Here is a 13,557-nt window from a genome sequence, read left to right as displayed (position 1 = left end):
ACCCAGAAGATTTGTGAGATGTGAAAATAAAAGTCAAATTTCAGTGTGCGTGAATAAAATCTTATTGGAACACAGCCTTGCACATTTGCTTACATGCCTATGGCTATGTTTGTGGCAGAATTGAGTATTTGTGAGAGACCTATGGCCTCTAAAATGTAAAATATTTACTGTTTTACCTTTTACATTAAAAGTTTGCATACCTTTCATTTAGGACATCACTTCAGTAGGAGAATGATTTTTTTTTTTTTAAATGATAGACACTCTGCTAAACAGAACTGGATGTAGGACACTATAGTTGAAGTTTTGTTTCGTTTGTTAAACAAATTTCTATTAAAGTACCCATACGCCAGTTGCTGGATATCTTTAAGAATGTATAAAACAAAATGTATTTTCTTTAATTTTTTTTTTTATTGAAGTATAATTGATTTACAATGTTGTGTTTCTGGTGTACAGCAAAGTGAGTGAGTTGTGCATACATATATAGTACGTATATTCTTCTTCGTATTCTTTTCCATTATGGTTTATTACAGGATATTGAATATAGTTCCCTTATAGGACCTTGTTGTTTATCCATTTTATATATAATAGTTTGTATCCAAAATGTATTTTCAAAATATCTGTTCTGGGGATTTTTTTTTTAAGTATTAAAAAAGTATGATATTCCTTTTATAAGTAAAAGTTAACCTGAGTTTCTTTAATACTTCTATTTTAGTTGATTTAAATTCCTTTATTATAACGATATTATGGCAGGAATGTAGATTTGACTCAGAGCCAAACCAGGAGAGTGACAAATTGCTACCAAGCATTGCTGTATTGCCATTAAATATCATGGGACCTACAATTGTGAAAACATACTCAACTGTAAGATCCCTCTTCATTTTGTCTTTTGTTGTATGGACACTTAAGTCTGTGTTCTTTGCTGATTAGAGAGTGTGGGCAGATGCGCATTTGTAGCGGGAGTTGGTGGAGGTAGTTAAGTTGAGCCAAGAACTATACTCAGTGCTTCCCACCCCCCCACCCCACCTCTTGTTATCTGTGCTGTGTTCTTTAAAATTCGATTTGTTCTTGCCTTCCGTATGGACATGACATTGGTGAAAAGGAATATTTTGTAAGATCACATATCTGTGGGGTAAGTCAGCAAATGGTTGGGATTTTTAATTGTGTGAGCAGTAAATTCTCAGAAGAGTTATAAGCACTCTGAAATCTGCCTACGAGCTGATCAGTGTTGTTGGAGACGCCAGATGACTGAGGTCCACAATGCTTTGAAAGGAGACAAGGCTAATTTTTATCTCCACGGGAAATACATAGCTTATATACCTCTTAGGCTTATCTAAACCTCCAACTTGGGAGGAATTAAGGAATGTGTCATTTGGTATACTGCTGATTGCAGAATATCTAAGAAAACACAGCTCAGATTTAACCTGGAGAATTGCAGGGAGTTATGTGTCTTTAAAAGCAAAATGTATATTTAATGCCTTAGACGGTGTGTTGAGGCACTTACAAAATGCAGATGAGCCCAGATTTTCATTTTTAGGAATCAGAATTATACCTAGCTCATTCTTTATGCATTAAACATTTTTTTGTAGGGCAACTTGCCATGTACAGCCCAAACTGTACTCATGTAATTTAGCCTTTTCAGAATGAGGTCTCTTGTCCCCAACATTAGGGACAGGGCTGGAATTAGGATGAGGCAGGAGAGATGCCTAGGTTGCCAAATTTAAGGAGGTGCTCACTCAGGGTGCCAACCTGTATTTGCAAGACCTAGAGGGTGAGAACCTTCTTAAATTCCTCGCCTTAGGTGCTTTTCTTGCCTCACTCTAGTCCCGGCCCTGATAGGGTCCCTTGAAGATTCTCTAAAAAAGCCCTTTGCTGGGTCAGATGCTCAACTTATTAAATCTCTGGAGGTGGGGCCCGGGAATGTGCATTTTAACCTCGTCTCCTCATGCTTCAAATGCACACTGAAGTTTGAGGAGCCCTCTGAGCTTGGTTTGCCAGCCTAAGGTCCAACAGGACAAAAGCTGCTCTATTAGCCTTAGGTTAGGTTGGGATAATAGCTTAAAAATCTGCCTAATTAACCAGCACACAGGAACAAGTAGGTCAGCCAGACCGTACCTTTTGCCAGCCCTGGCCGTTGTATAACTGCTACCAGGTGTCATGCTGGAAGGCTTGGATCTCAGAGCACTTGTAACCAAAGCTAAATGCAATGGATTATGTAATTTTCAGCTGTTCCAATTTTTTTAATTAAAAAATGTCTTATAGGTTTGTTATTAACTATGTGTTCACTGTAAAAAAGAAAAAAAATTAGAAACTAAGTCAAAAGAATGAAATAGAAACTATCCATAACCCTGCTACTCAGAGATAACCACTGTGAACATCATGAGACATCCTTTCAGCCCTTTCCCCCATGCTGAGTAATATTTAATTCCACTAAAAGTCCATCATGTAGCGTTAGGAAGACTGAATGACAAAAGGAAGGTTGGTATGAGGAGATCTGTCTTATGAACTTGATTCCCATTTGAGTCCTATCCAGTTATCTTTACTGTCTATGTGTAGACCTTCCCCTCTCATCATTAATCTCAGTATGCAAAAAAAAATCACATAGCCAGGGATATGTGTGGATTTCTTATGTCATGGCCCACTATTGCAAAAATAGTGTAAATCCTGCCCCTACACAGGAAAATCACCATTAGGCTGTTCTTCCAGGTCCCTTTTTGTGACTCTAATTGAATTCCTTTGGAATATGAGGGGCTTGTTCCTCTGGGGGGACTTAATCATTCAACAGCTCTTCCTGTATGTCTGCCATAGGTCAGACTCTGCTAGGAGTCAGAGGTACAGTCAGTGAGACGTGGTCCTTGCCCTTGAGAACATACAGTCTGACAGAGGAGGCACACCAGGATATCGTGTAAGCACGTCAGGTGCTCTAAAGGGCTTCAGGTGTAGGGAGGCGAGACTATCCAACTTGGCTTTGGAGAGTTGAGGATGGCTTGGAAAAGAAGGTGACACTTGAATTGAGTCCAGAGAGACCTGCCGTACGGTGCCTGCAGTCTTCAGCAAATAGCATTCTCCTAAAGTTCCACTGCTTTCTGTGTTACGTCCTACTTTCCAGCCTGATCACACAGTTGCCCATGATAATTAAATGAAACTTGCCAGATGGATGCTTTCGCAAGACGATGGCTTGTCTTCTTGCTCTATTTGTGAAAGCTGGCAGTGGATCCAAACTCTCAAGGATGCCCCTACCTTGAGACTGCTTTTGGAGTGTTGCTCTTTTGTGTGTATTAGCCAAATGGCCTGCGCATCAGCAGGTTGAATGACAGGTGGGTGTACCATGCATGCAGACACTCTTGATCCCTGCCAGGCCATTTGCCTGCAAGGAGGTGAGGTGCTGAGAGGTTGTTCTACAAACATGTCATTTCTCAGCTTATTTCCTTCCTTCGAGGAAATAAGCTTCTGATCTGTCAGTCTTTTCCTCTGACCACGTATATTTTTCCTGTCAGTTGCAACATAATCAATGTCAAATTCCCAATGCATCGGGTTAAAACACACACATGTCATCGTGCTATCTTGAAGCAGTTTTTAGATATTGAAGAGAATATTTAGAGTGGCAAATACAGTTAACCTAATTGGTAGCAAACTTGATTAACCAAGGAGGGTGAGTACTCTGAATAGAAGAGAATAACTGAATAAATGAATAACTAATAAATTAGTAATTAATACATTTATTGTTTCGTCTCTGTGAATCATTCTTGGTTCTTTTTGTGCGCCATCTCATTTAGTTGTCACAGCATCCCTATGAAATAGGTACTCTGGTTATTCCCATTGGACACCCGAGGAGACTTGGTGGAAGGCAGAGAATCTCTAAGTGTCGGAGCTGGGGTGCAGGTCTGTCTGCCGCACGCGGCCGCCTGTGGCTCTGTGCTCATGCTTGGCGTCGGCACACGCGATGCTGTACCAGGGATGCAGGATGAGCCCATCACCATCCCTGCCCATCAGGTGCTTACGGTGGAGCTTACTCATTCTCAAAGGGTTAGAATCCTTCACATATATTACCAGTAGAACAACTGTATGTAAATTCATCTTCCGTTCCCTTTAGAAATAATCTCAAGAATTTGCAGTGCTTTAGGGCACCCTTGATTGAACATCAGTTGATTATTATAGTTACACAGAAATGTCAAATTAGAGCATTCCTGCTGATACAGTTTACTTTTTCAGTGATTATACTCAGGTTTAGACATATGTATAAATAAAACTCTTGAGCTGGTTTCCTCTTCTCATTTTCTGTTCCTGTTTTGTATTTGAGATAAAAGTTTGAAGTTAAAAGCCCGTCTTAACATTTTGGCTTCTCTGTAAAAGGGTGATTTAGCTCCTTATCTGCACTACCCCTTCCACACCCCCGCCCGAAAAAAAGGGGAAATTTCTGAGGGGAGGGGGTACTTCTCTTTTCCTGTAGCTCCTCCTAATTTCTTCTATGCTAGTTCCTGCAATAACTTGAAATTCCTATGAAAGTTTCAATAATTTGAAATCCTGATGGCCGGAAACCTTTAAACCGGATTTCTACCTTTAAGATAGTTGGGAATCCTGGAATCCTGATTAGAAGCCGTCTTTCAGGTTCCCCCTCACTGGACACAGAAACCCTGCCCTGTGGTCCTGCGACCTCAGCCATCCCCGGGACAGGGAGATCTCAGAGACCCCGGCATCCGCAGGATGGACAGTCCACACGAGGTCTGGGCAGCTCTAACCGGGAAAGCCTTTCTTGGTCAGACCCTCACATCTGCCTTCCCTGTGCCTTCCACTCACTGGTTCAGATTCTCCCCTTTGAACAACATGTTCTTCAGGGTCCCCTTCGGCCTCGAGAAAGTTTTTTGAGGATTCAGAAAGAGTGGAGTGAGCGTTGGTGAGGTTTTCCAGCAGTCTGACATAAGGCCACTTGTCTCTTCCTGCAGCAAAGCCAGAAATCCTGACTCGTGACAGGCTCATGAATGGCATGCTGCAGTGTGTAGCAGCAGGATTCCCAGAGCCCACCATCGATTGGTATTTTTGTCCGGGAACCGAGCAGAGGTGAGATGATTATTTTGGGTACTACTTAACATGCATAAGGGAAGGACTGCAGTTCACTTGAATTTCAAAGATGTTTTCAGATTTTAAAAAAACCAAACTTTGTTTTGATTAATTTTTTTCTATCCATGTGGCTTTTTAAAGGGCATAATTGCTATAGTTTTCTTGGTAGACATGAATTTTGTTTGCTGAAACATGATTACCGAATGACTTCTCTATTTTGGTGGTTATCTTCTTGGATTTATCATGCAATTTCCACCCTGCAGGTAGATAAAGCAATTTTCCAGGACAGAGTAATTAGATTTCCAATCTATACACAGGAGGTAATATGTGTGGGAAATGTGGCTGTAGTTATCATGAAAAAAATTACCTCGGAAGTTAATTGCCAAGTTACCAAAAAGTAATGATCGCACAATTACCACATACATACGGCGTTTGGGAGCTATGTGTTTTAAAAAGGTTTTCTCCTTGATTGAGGTGCCCAGGCCCTGAGCAGAGCACATCTGGCATTGAACTTCCTCTCCCTCACAATCCACACTTAAACCTTAAGTTGTCCTTTCACATTACCTGAAGATGAAAATGGGGTCAGCGTTGCTGTTTTTATCCATCAAATGCTATTTTACACTCGGACCAGTGTAACGTCACAATCGAATAGTCAGGATAATAATAGAAATTTCATTTTTCACAGAATAGACCTTTTTTATCAACACCAAGTTGGAAGAGGTTACATAGGATTGTTGTTCTCAGCTGAGTTTTAGTGGAGTGATTTCTTTGGGGAGTAATAGGGGGTTCAAGACCCCTGGGAAGTATGCCCACAGGGGAGGAAACCACAGTAGTTTTAGACATCTGTTGAGCAAATATTTATGGAGTGCCACCTCTAGGCCAGACATGGGTCTAGTGAACAAAACACCTGAGTCCCATTTGTGAGTTTATATTCTAATGGGCAGAGATGGACAGAAGATGAAATAAATAACTACCGTATGCAGGTGTTAAGTGCCAAGGGGGAAAGTAAAGAGCAAGGTAAGGGAATAGAAAATTGCTAGGCATATGGGGGGGATAATTTAAAATAGGGTCATCTGAGTCTTTGCCACCTGGAGTCCAGCCCAGCGGCACGATCTCTGTCTCCCTCCATGGAACCTCGAGCCGGTAGGGTCCTCACTTCTGGCGTTTGGCGGCTGACCCTGTCTTTATCCTCATAGACTTGACTGCTTTCCTCCTCCACGCTCTTCCTTTTCAATCCTTCATACGTTCTTTCACCATTTATTTATAAAAGGCCACTGTGTGCCAGGATATGAACCAACCGTCTTATTGAATTCATCTCTGATCCTTTCGATAACCCTCCAAGATGGGTATTACCACCCCAAGTTTACGGCTGTAGGAACTGAGTCTTGGAGAGTTTAAGTACTAGTCGGAAGTCAGCAGAATAGAATAGAATCTGTTTGAGTCCAGATTTCGAACCCACTTCTCACTCTGAAACCTCTTTCTTCTTTTCCAAGCGCTTTTCTTGCTCACAGTGCCACAGGCGTGCTCATCCGTCATCACACTCTTCAGTTGTAAAAGGAAATGTCTGATTACAAACCTCTGACTTAGTTTTAAAAGTATGCCACATCCAATGTGTTTGATCGATTGATTCTTTTTCCTAGAGTAAGTCTGCACTGCTGTTTTTTCCCCGCTAGATGTTCTGTCCCCGTTGGGCCAGTGGATGTGCAGATCCAAAACTCATCTGTGTCACCGTTTGGAAAACTAGTGGTTTACAGCTCCATTGATGACAGCGCCTTTAAGCACAATGGCACGGTGGAGTGCAGGGCTTACAACGATGTGGGCAAGAGTTCTGCCTATTTTAACTTTGCATTTAAAGGTAACAGCAAAGGTATATTTCTTTTTAATCCAATTTAAGGGGACGTTTAAGCTCTGCCTGCCATGTCAATCATGATTTTAAGTCCATTCCATCACTGGCCATGTCATTTCTGGTAATAGTCACATTGCACATTTGATTGTCATCAAACTTACTCAGTTTCATTCTGTGCTAGTTTGTTAATAAAATGTGTGCAGTAACCATGTACTATATATTTTATGTGTGTGTGCACGTATGTTTGTGTGTGCATATGTATCAATATAAAATTAATTGTGTATTTCCAACGGTTTCCATTAGAAAGGGGTAGAGAAAGAAAATAGGAGAAGTAGACTTACTTTATATCCAAACAAACAGAAGTAGGGCAATTTAAAGATTTAAATTCAATTAAAAATTATTTAAGTTGTGACTTAAAATCAGTTATTTTAACAGATTGCCATACACCATATCAGAAAGTTAACATTACCTTTTATGAAATCATGTTAGTGAGCTTATTTCTTTACCATCTTTAAAATTTGATTCATGAGTGACTAGCTCTCCTAACATAAGTTGAATGATCCATGTGGATGAATTGATGAATTGGTATGAAGTCAAAGACAAAGGAACTAGACACCTACATTGTTAGGGCTCGGTTTTTGTTTCTTGAGTTGGCAAAGACAAGTGCCAGAAAGTGGTGTTTGTTCAGTTTTTGAGTAACGAGGGGAAGAATCTTACATTGTTCTTTATCATAGGTTTTTTTTCAGGTAGTGCAATGAAAAGAACACTTTAAAAGTGTTTTTCTCGGTTGTGAAAGAAACTCAATGTGCAATGTAGAAAATTTGGAAAATCAGGAAAACATAAAGAAGAAACTATAAAATATCCATAAAGGAAACACCTTAAAGTTCAAGGCAGGAATTTGAAGTGCAAAGTTCATTGAGATGTTGCTTTTCACTGACAGTGTAACGTTATTCTTGTGCTATGGAAATTGCAACCTCTTTTCCACAGTCCTCTGGTTTAAAGCTGTTATTTTAAAAGATTGCTTTGAATAACAAGAATAAGATAATAATCAGGGCAAGGAGCTCAGATGCAACTGGTTTGACTTCTGCCGTGATGGGCAGTAAGGTGGGAGGTGGGTGAGTTGGGGGCAAGGTGGTCGTGGTGAAGATCCGACCCCACTAACAGGTTGTGATTCCACGTTCCTCCTTCATTTTAGAACAAATCCATGCGCATACCCTGTTCACGCCTTTGCTGATTGGTTTTGTGATCGCAGCTGGTATGATGTGTATCATCGTGATGATTCTTACATACAAATATTTGCAGGTAACCATTTATTTGTTCTCTGCCTTGAACGCTGTAATGGCTGAACCATTAACCATTAGAAGATGATGCCTCTTTCCCTTTCTCCCTCCACCAGAAACCCATGTATGAAGTACAGTGGAAGGTTGTTGAGGAGATAAATGGAAACAATTATGTTTACATAGACCCAACGCAACTTCCTTATGATCACAAATGGGAGTTTCCCAGAAACAGGCTGAGTTTTGGTCAGTATGCAACAGGGGCTTTCCACGTAACCTTTTTGTGTACACATAACAGTGACTTTAGGGAACCCCAGTAGCTTCCTTTGTTTTATTTCACCTGAAACAATAAGTGTTTTTTGTGAGATTTCACCACCTTTGACAGATTTGGCATCAAGCACACTTTAAGGAAGTATATCTAGACAAATTTGTCGCAAATCCTTTGTTGGTTTTGAAATGACACAAATAGTCCTTCAGTCCCACCACACCGTTGCCACTTACTTCCTTGTCTTCCTTTCTATAGGGAAAACCTTGGGTGCCGGCGCCTTCGGGAAAGTTGTTGAGGCCACTGCATACGGCCTAATTAAGTCAGATGCGGCCATGACTGTTGCTGTGAAGATGCTCAAACGTAAGTTCCTGCAAACTACTGTGCGTGCTAACCGTCAGTGTCCCAGATTTGTCCTTTTTTGGCTTTGTTTTTTGTTTTTTTGGGGGGAGGATATAGTTGTTGTACAGTGTTGCGTTAGTTTCTACTGTATGGCGAAGAGAAGTAGAATTCCCTGTGCTATACAGCAGGTTCTCATTAGTTATCTATTTTATACATATTACTGTATATGTGTTAATCCCAATCTCCCAGTTCATCCCAAGCCCCCCCCCCAGATTTGTTATTTGCTAAAATAAGATGTTTCTAATTTTAGCAAGTGCCCATTTAACGGAACGAGAAGCCCTAATGTCTGAACTCAAAGTCTTAAGCTACCTCGGTAATCATGTGAATATTGTGAATCTTCTTGGAGCATGCACCATTGGAGGTAAGGCCATGGCCAACCTGATTCTTTTTATTTTTTATTTTTTTAATTAATTAATTTATTTATTTTTGGCTGTGTTGGGTCTTCGTTTCTGTGCGAGGGCTTTCTCTATTTGCGGCAAGCGGGGGCCACTCTTCATTGCGGTGTGCGGGCCTCTCACTATCGCGGCCTCTCTTGTTGCGGAGCACAGGCTCCAGACACGCAGGCTCAGTAGTTGTGGCTCATGGGCCTAGTTGCTCCGCGGCATGTGGGATCTTCCCAGACCAGGGCTCGAACCCGTGTCCCCTGCATTAGCAGGCAGATTCTCAACCACTGCGCCACCAGGGAAGCCCCAACCTGACTCTTGTTATGGGTCAAATTATCAAAAGATGGGAGATTCTGATATGATTTTTGACAATGCTTGATTATAAGCTCCTTGCAAGATTTTGACCCAGGCAGCTAACCTCTTGCTGGATTCCTGCACCCCACCGCCCAAGCTATTGTTCTTAAGAATGTGTATTTCAGGTTTTATCATCATGGGGCGGAACAGCCCAGGACATACCCTAGTTACAGTCATGCCTGTCTCACTGACATTGACCTCTTGAATATCTCGAGAATGTCTCATCTCCTCCAGAAAGCTTTTCTTTTACCTTGTAAGCTTTTATATTTTGCTGGATGACATTTAGCCACTAAAGTGTTAATGTTCATGTACATACCATCATTAAAAATAGGCCTCTAAGCCTTCCAGCCCTCAAATATACACCAAATGAGCAAACACTTCACTTCTATGAAAAAGAAATTTCCAATTCGGAAGCAAGTCATTAGTCCTCTCATCAAGGCTTTCTGTGATGTTGCCAGAAGGCATTTTGGTCAAAAGGAACAAAGATGTGTAAAATGAGCCATTCCTCAAGGTCTGGAGAGATCCACTGTCAAGTTGACAGGTTTATATAATTTCTTAAAACAGCTGCCATAAATGTTGCTTCACCACATCACGAATTGTTCCTGAGAGATTTCTGCCCGAGTTAATTAGTTGCCTGTTAACTTCAGGGCTACAGTTTTTTAGGCGTTCACATCACCAAAAAAAAAAAAAAAAAAAAAAAAAAGTTCGACAGGTAGGCCCTGGAACTCAGGTGATGCCCCGTCATTCCAGGGTTTCCCCCACCTCCCAGTCTCAGCTGGTGGTTCTGGTGGTTGGTTTTCCTATTATGCCACAGTTTTTTTGTGTACTCATCATCATTTCCATAATAACATTACCAAGAGGCATGAAACCCCCATTGTAAACAGAAATGAATCAAAGGATTCATATAGGAAGCTTGATAATAATATAACGGTGAAAGCTATAACTCCTGTCTAAAACCAGCAGTCATGCCTGGCCCCTAATCACTTAGAAATTCAGGCAAAAAGGTTACTCTGCTGCTTTTTGCTAAGCAGTGTTAATAGATAGGATTGTACTTGTACTAAGTAGGCTTAGCCTTGAACCTGAGTGTGAATGGCCATGATCACCCTTGGGTATTTTTATGGGAGGCTGGATGGTCTGTATATCTCACCTTTTTCTAACCTTTTCTTAAATGCTCGTAGGGCCCACCCTGGTCATTACAGAATATTGTTGCTATGGTGATCTTCTGAATTTTTTGAGAAGAAAGCGTGATTCATTTATTTGCTCAAAGCAGGAAGATCATGCAGAAGCGGCACTTTATAAAAACCTTCTCCATTCAAAGGAGTCTTCCTGGTAAGACTGATTTACATAAATAGCTGTTGACAGGCAGTTCATGGAGTCACGAGGGTTTACAATCAAGGTTGATTCTTTAAAAAAGTGAACCTGAGGTACTTTGAGGTACAAAATCAGAATTATTAAATCATTTAAATGTGATTAACGGTTTAGAAAGTTCAAAAAGTGTTTTTAAAGATTCAAATAGTGTTGAACTTAAATTTTTGTTGATTCTTAAAAATGCATCTTTAGTGTTTTTCTAAGCTTTAGTTCTATTCAACTGAATGAATTCTGTACCTATTTCTGTTATCATCGTTCTGTTCTTGTGTGTCATTCTCTTTATACTGTTGAGTCGGGTACTATATGCATCTTTACAGTGAGACACTGTTTATAGGGAAAGTGGGAAAGGCTGCCAAGTTGTCACAGTGAATTCCTTTAAAACCTTTAACAGAATGGCAAAGAGCTCCAGACAGCTCTCTGCACATAGGTTTCTCACCATCTACCTCTGAATTATTTCTGTATACCTTACGCTTTCTTTTCTTAACTCATGCCCTCAAAAGACACAACTACTCCAGCACATTTAAAAAAATTGTGTGCCTTATTTTCATCTCTTTCATCCTTGACACGATTCCGAATTTGAATGATGTGTCAAGGGCTTCAAGTTCCTTTAAGGAGAATTGGTGTAGTTTACAACCAGAATAGAATTCTGTGCCATGTCTTGCCTTTTCTTTCCAAGTGTTGTTAAGATCCGCCATTTCAGATTTCCTAGATTCACCCTGCCCAACAGAAATCATAGTAATCATGCCCAATCCCTTATACTTTATATTTCTGCAGTTGTGGGGTGGGTTTCCCTCTTTCCTTTTTATTTACTATATCCCCTACATTTTGAGAAGGCAAGACTTGTCTCCTAAACTTAACCCCAGGCCCTCAAGGAGACCTTGGTAAATATTGTTGATAGGCGGTTGCCTCCTAAAGTGTTTTTCTATACCTCTGGCTAAAGTTTTAAATCCTTGGTGAAGCTTTTTAATTCTTTTTTCAATCCTGTAAACTTTGAGTAGTGACAAGTGGAAGTAAAATACAGTATAAACCAAACCATCTTTTGTTAGTTTCTGTAGCGCACATCCTCTTTATATGAATAAATGAGCCACTTTGCCTTTTTTCTAAAACCTTGGCCCCCTATATATTTTTTAACTTTCTGAAGTAATGGCCTAAATTGTTCAGTCCTGTTTGTGTTTTTTGTGCTTTGGGATCCCATATGGGATTGGAACCACCAGCACACTCTGAAGGAGATTGTTGTCATGGTGTTTCTATGCTAATCAGAAGCAGGAAGTACTAGAAATCTTGAAGACTCTCCAGCCAAATGTTGCAGATTCAAGAGGTCCAGATGGTTCAGAAAATCATCCAAATTATTGGTGTTTATCTGAACCAAACTTGGTTTTTTTAAACCTTCTTCCATCAGTTGCTGTATGTTAGCGATCTCTGTCTTCCCCCACTAATAACACATCTCAGAAGCTCTGGTTCTTTGTCTCTTTCATCTTGTCTCTCTTGAGGCTAATTTAGAGAGTTTGAAGTAATGTGGGATAATGGTTTTGGTTCTCTGCTTCTCATTAAATCCCTGGTGTCAAGAGATGGGAAATTTCTGACCTGAGTTCCATCTACAGTTGAACACAAAAAAGGCCATCTAATTCCTGGGGATTGGACCCGAATGTTGAATATTAAAAACTCATATCTTACTGAACAAGATTTTCCTCATTGAAACTTGGCAACGCTTTCTTTAAATAAAAGCAGCCTCTTATGTTCAAAAAGGGATGGGGAGATAGAGCCTGGCCCTGTGTGCTCCCCCATTTCCCATTTTATTTAATCATGATTTGATGGATGTTTCATCTCTCCCAGCGGTGATAGTACTAATGAGTACATGGACATGAAACCCGGAGTTTCTTATGTTGTACCAACCAAGGCAGACAAAAGGAGATCTGCAAGAATAGGTGGGTACCTATCAAGCAATAAAAACAACTTCATTGACAGAGGGTTTCTCATACCACTGTGGAATCTAACACCATTCCTGTAGTGACCGGTTTTCCTTGAGGATAGGATCCATTGCCATAGGATCCAGTGGCAATGCCAGTGGTCAATGGCAGTTAAGGGTTGCAAGTGGATATTTGGGGTCAGGGCATGTGTTATTGTATCTGAGCATCTTACTGCATATATGATAACATGCATATCAAAATATATCACATACATAACATATTTTGCATATAAAAAATATGAGACTTTTGTATTCATCCACTGTTCTTCTTCCCTGAAGATTTAGTAACTTAGCCCAGGATTGGGAATATTAGCTTTGTGATTCAGTACCTACCTGTCCTTAACACTGGGGAGGTGATTTGCCTGCAAGTTCACATCAGTTCCTTGATTACCAGCCCTTGGAGGTATTGTTGTCACTGTCTTTTACTCTCCTTATCTTGAAGGTTTTAATTGCTAGGAAAATCCCTTCTCCTCCTAACAGGTTCATACATAGAAAGAGACATGACTCCTGCCATCATGGAAGATGATGAATTGGCCCTAGACCTGGAGGACTTGTTGAGCTTTTCTTACCAGGTGGCAAAGGGCATGGCATTCCTTGCCTCAAAGAATGTAAGTGGGGGTGATTCTCAGAAGAGTCCTCTC

At 40.6% G+C, this 13,557-nt stretch overlaps 1 protein-coding gene across 3 annotated transcripts in view; it reads left to right on the top strand.

Annotated features, from left to right (window-relative positions):
- KIT (KIT proto-oncogene, receptor tyrosine kinase) overlaps positions 1-13,557 on the top strand; it is an 86,901-nt gene that overhangs the window by 63,801 nt on the left and 9,543 nt on the right. For 2 of the 3 annotated variants that reach the window (XM_007168427.2, XM_007168426.3), the window contains exons 8-16: positions 4,941-5,055; positions 6,729-6,910; positions 8,097-8,203; positions 8,298-8,424; positions 8,702-8,806; positions 9,096-9,206; positions 10,761-10,911; positions 12,784-12,875; positions 13,397-13,524. In XM_007168427.2, coding sequence (XP_007168489.2) covers positions 4,941-5,055; positions 6,729-6,910; positions 8,097-8,203; positions 8,298-8,424; positions 8,702-8,806; positions 9,096-9,206; positions 10,761-10,911; positions 12,784-12,875; positions 13,397-13,524 — 1,118 coding nt within the window. Of the gene's footprint in view, positions 1-4,940; positions 5,056-6,728; positions 6,923-8,096; positions 8,204-8,297; positions 8,425-8,701; positions 8,807-9,095; positions 9,207-10,760; positions 10,912-12,783; positions 12,876-13,396; positions 13,525-13,557 lie in introns of all 3 variants that reach the window. The other variant, XM_007168424.2, reaches the window with a different exon arrangement.

This window comes from Balaenoptera acutorostrata, chromosome 5 (assembly GCF_949987535.1).
Source record: "Balaenoptera acutorostrata chromosome 5, mBalAcu1.1, whole genome shotgun sequence".
Taxonomy (NCBI): Eukaryota; Metazoa; Chordata; class Mammalia; order Artiodactyla; family Balaenopteridae; genus Balaenoptera; species Balaenoptera acutorostrata.
This window is presented reverse-complemented; position numbering and strand designations above follow the sequence as displayed.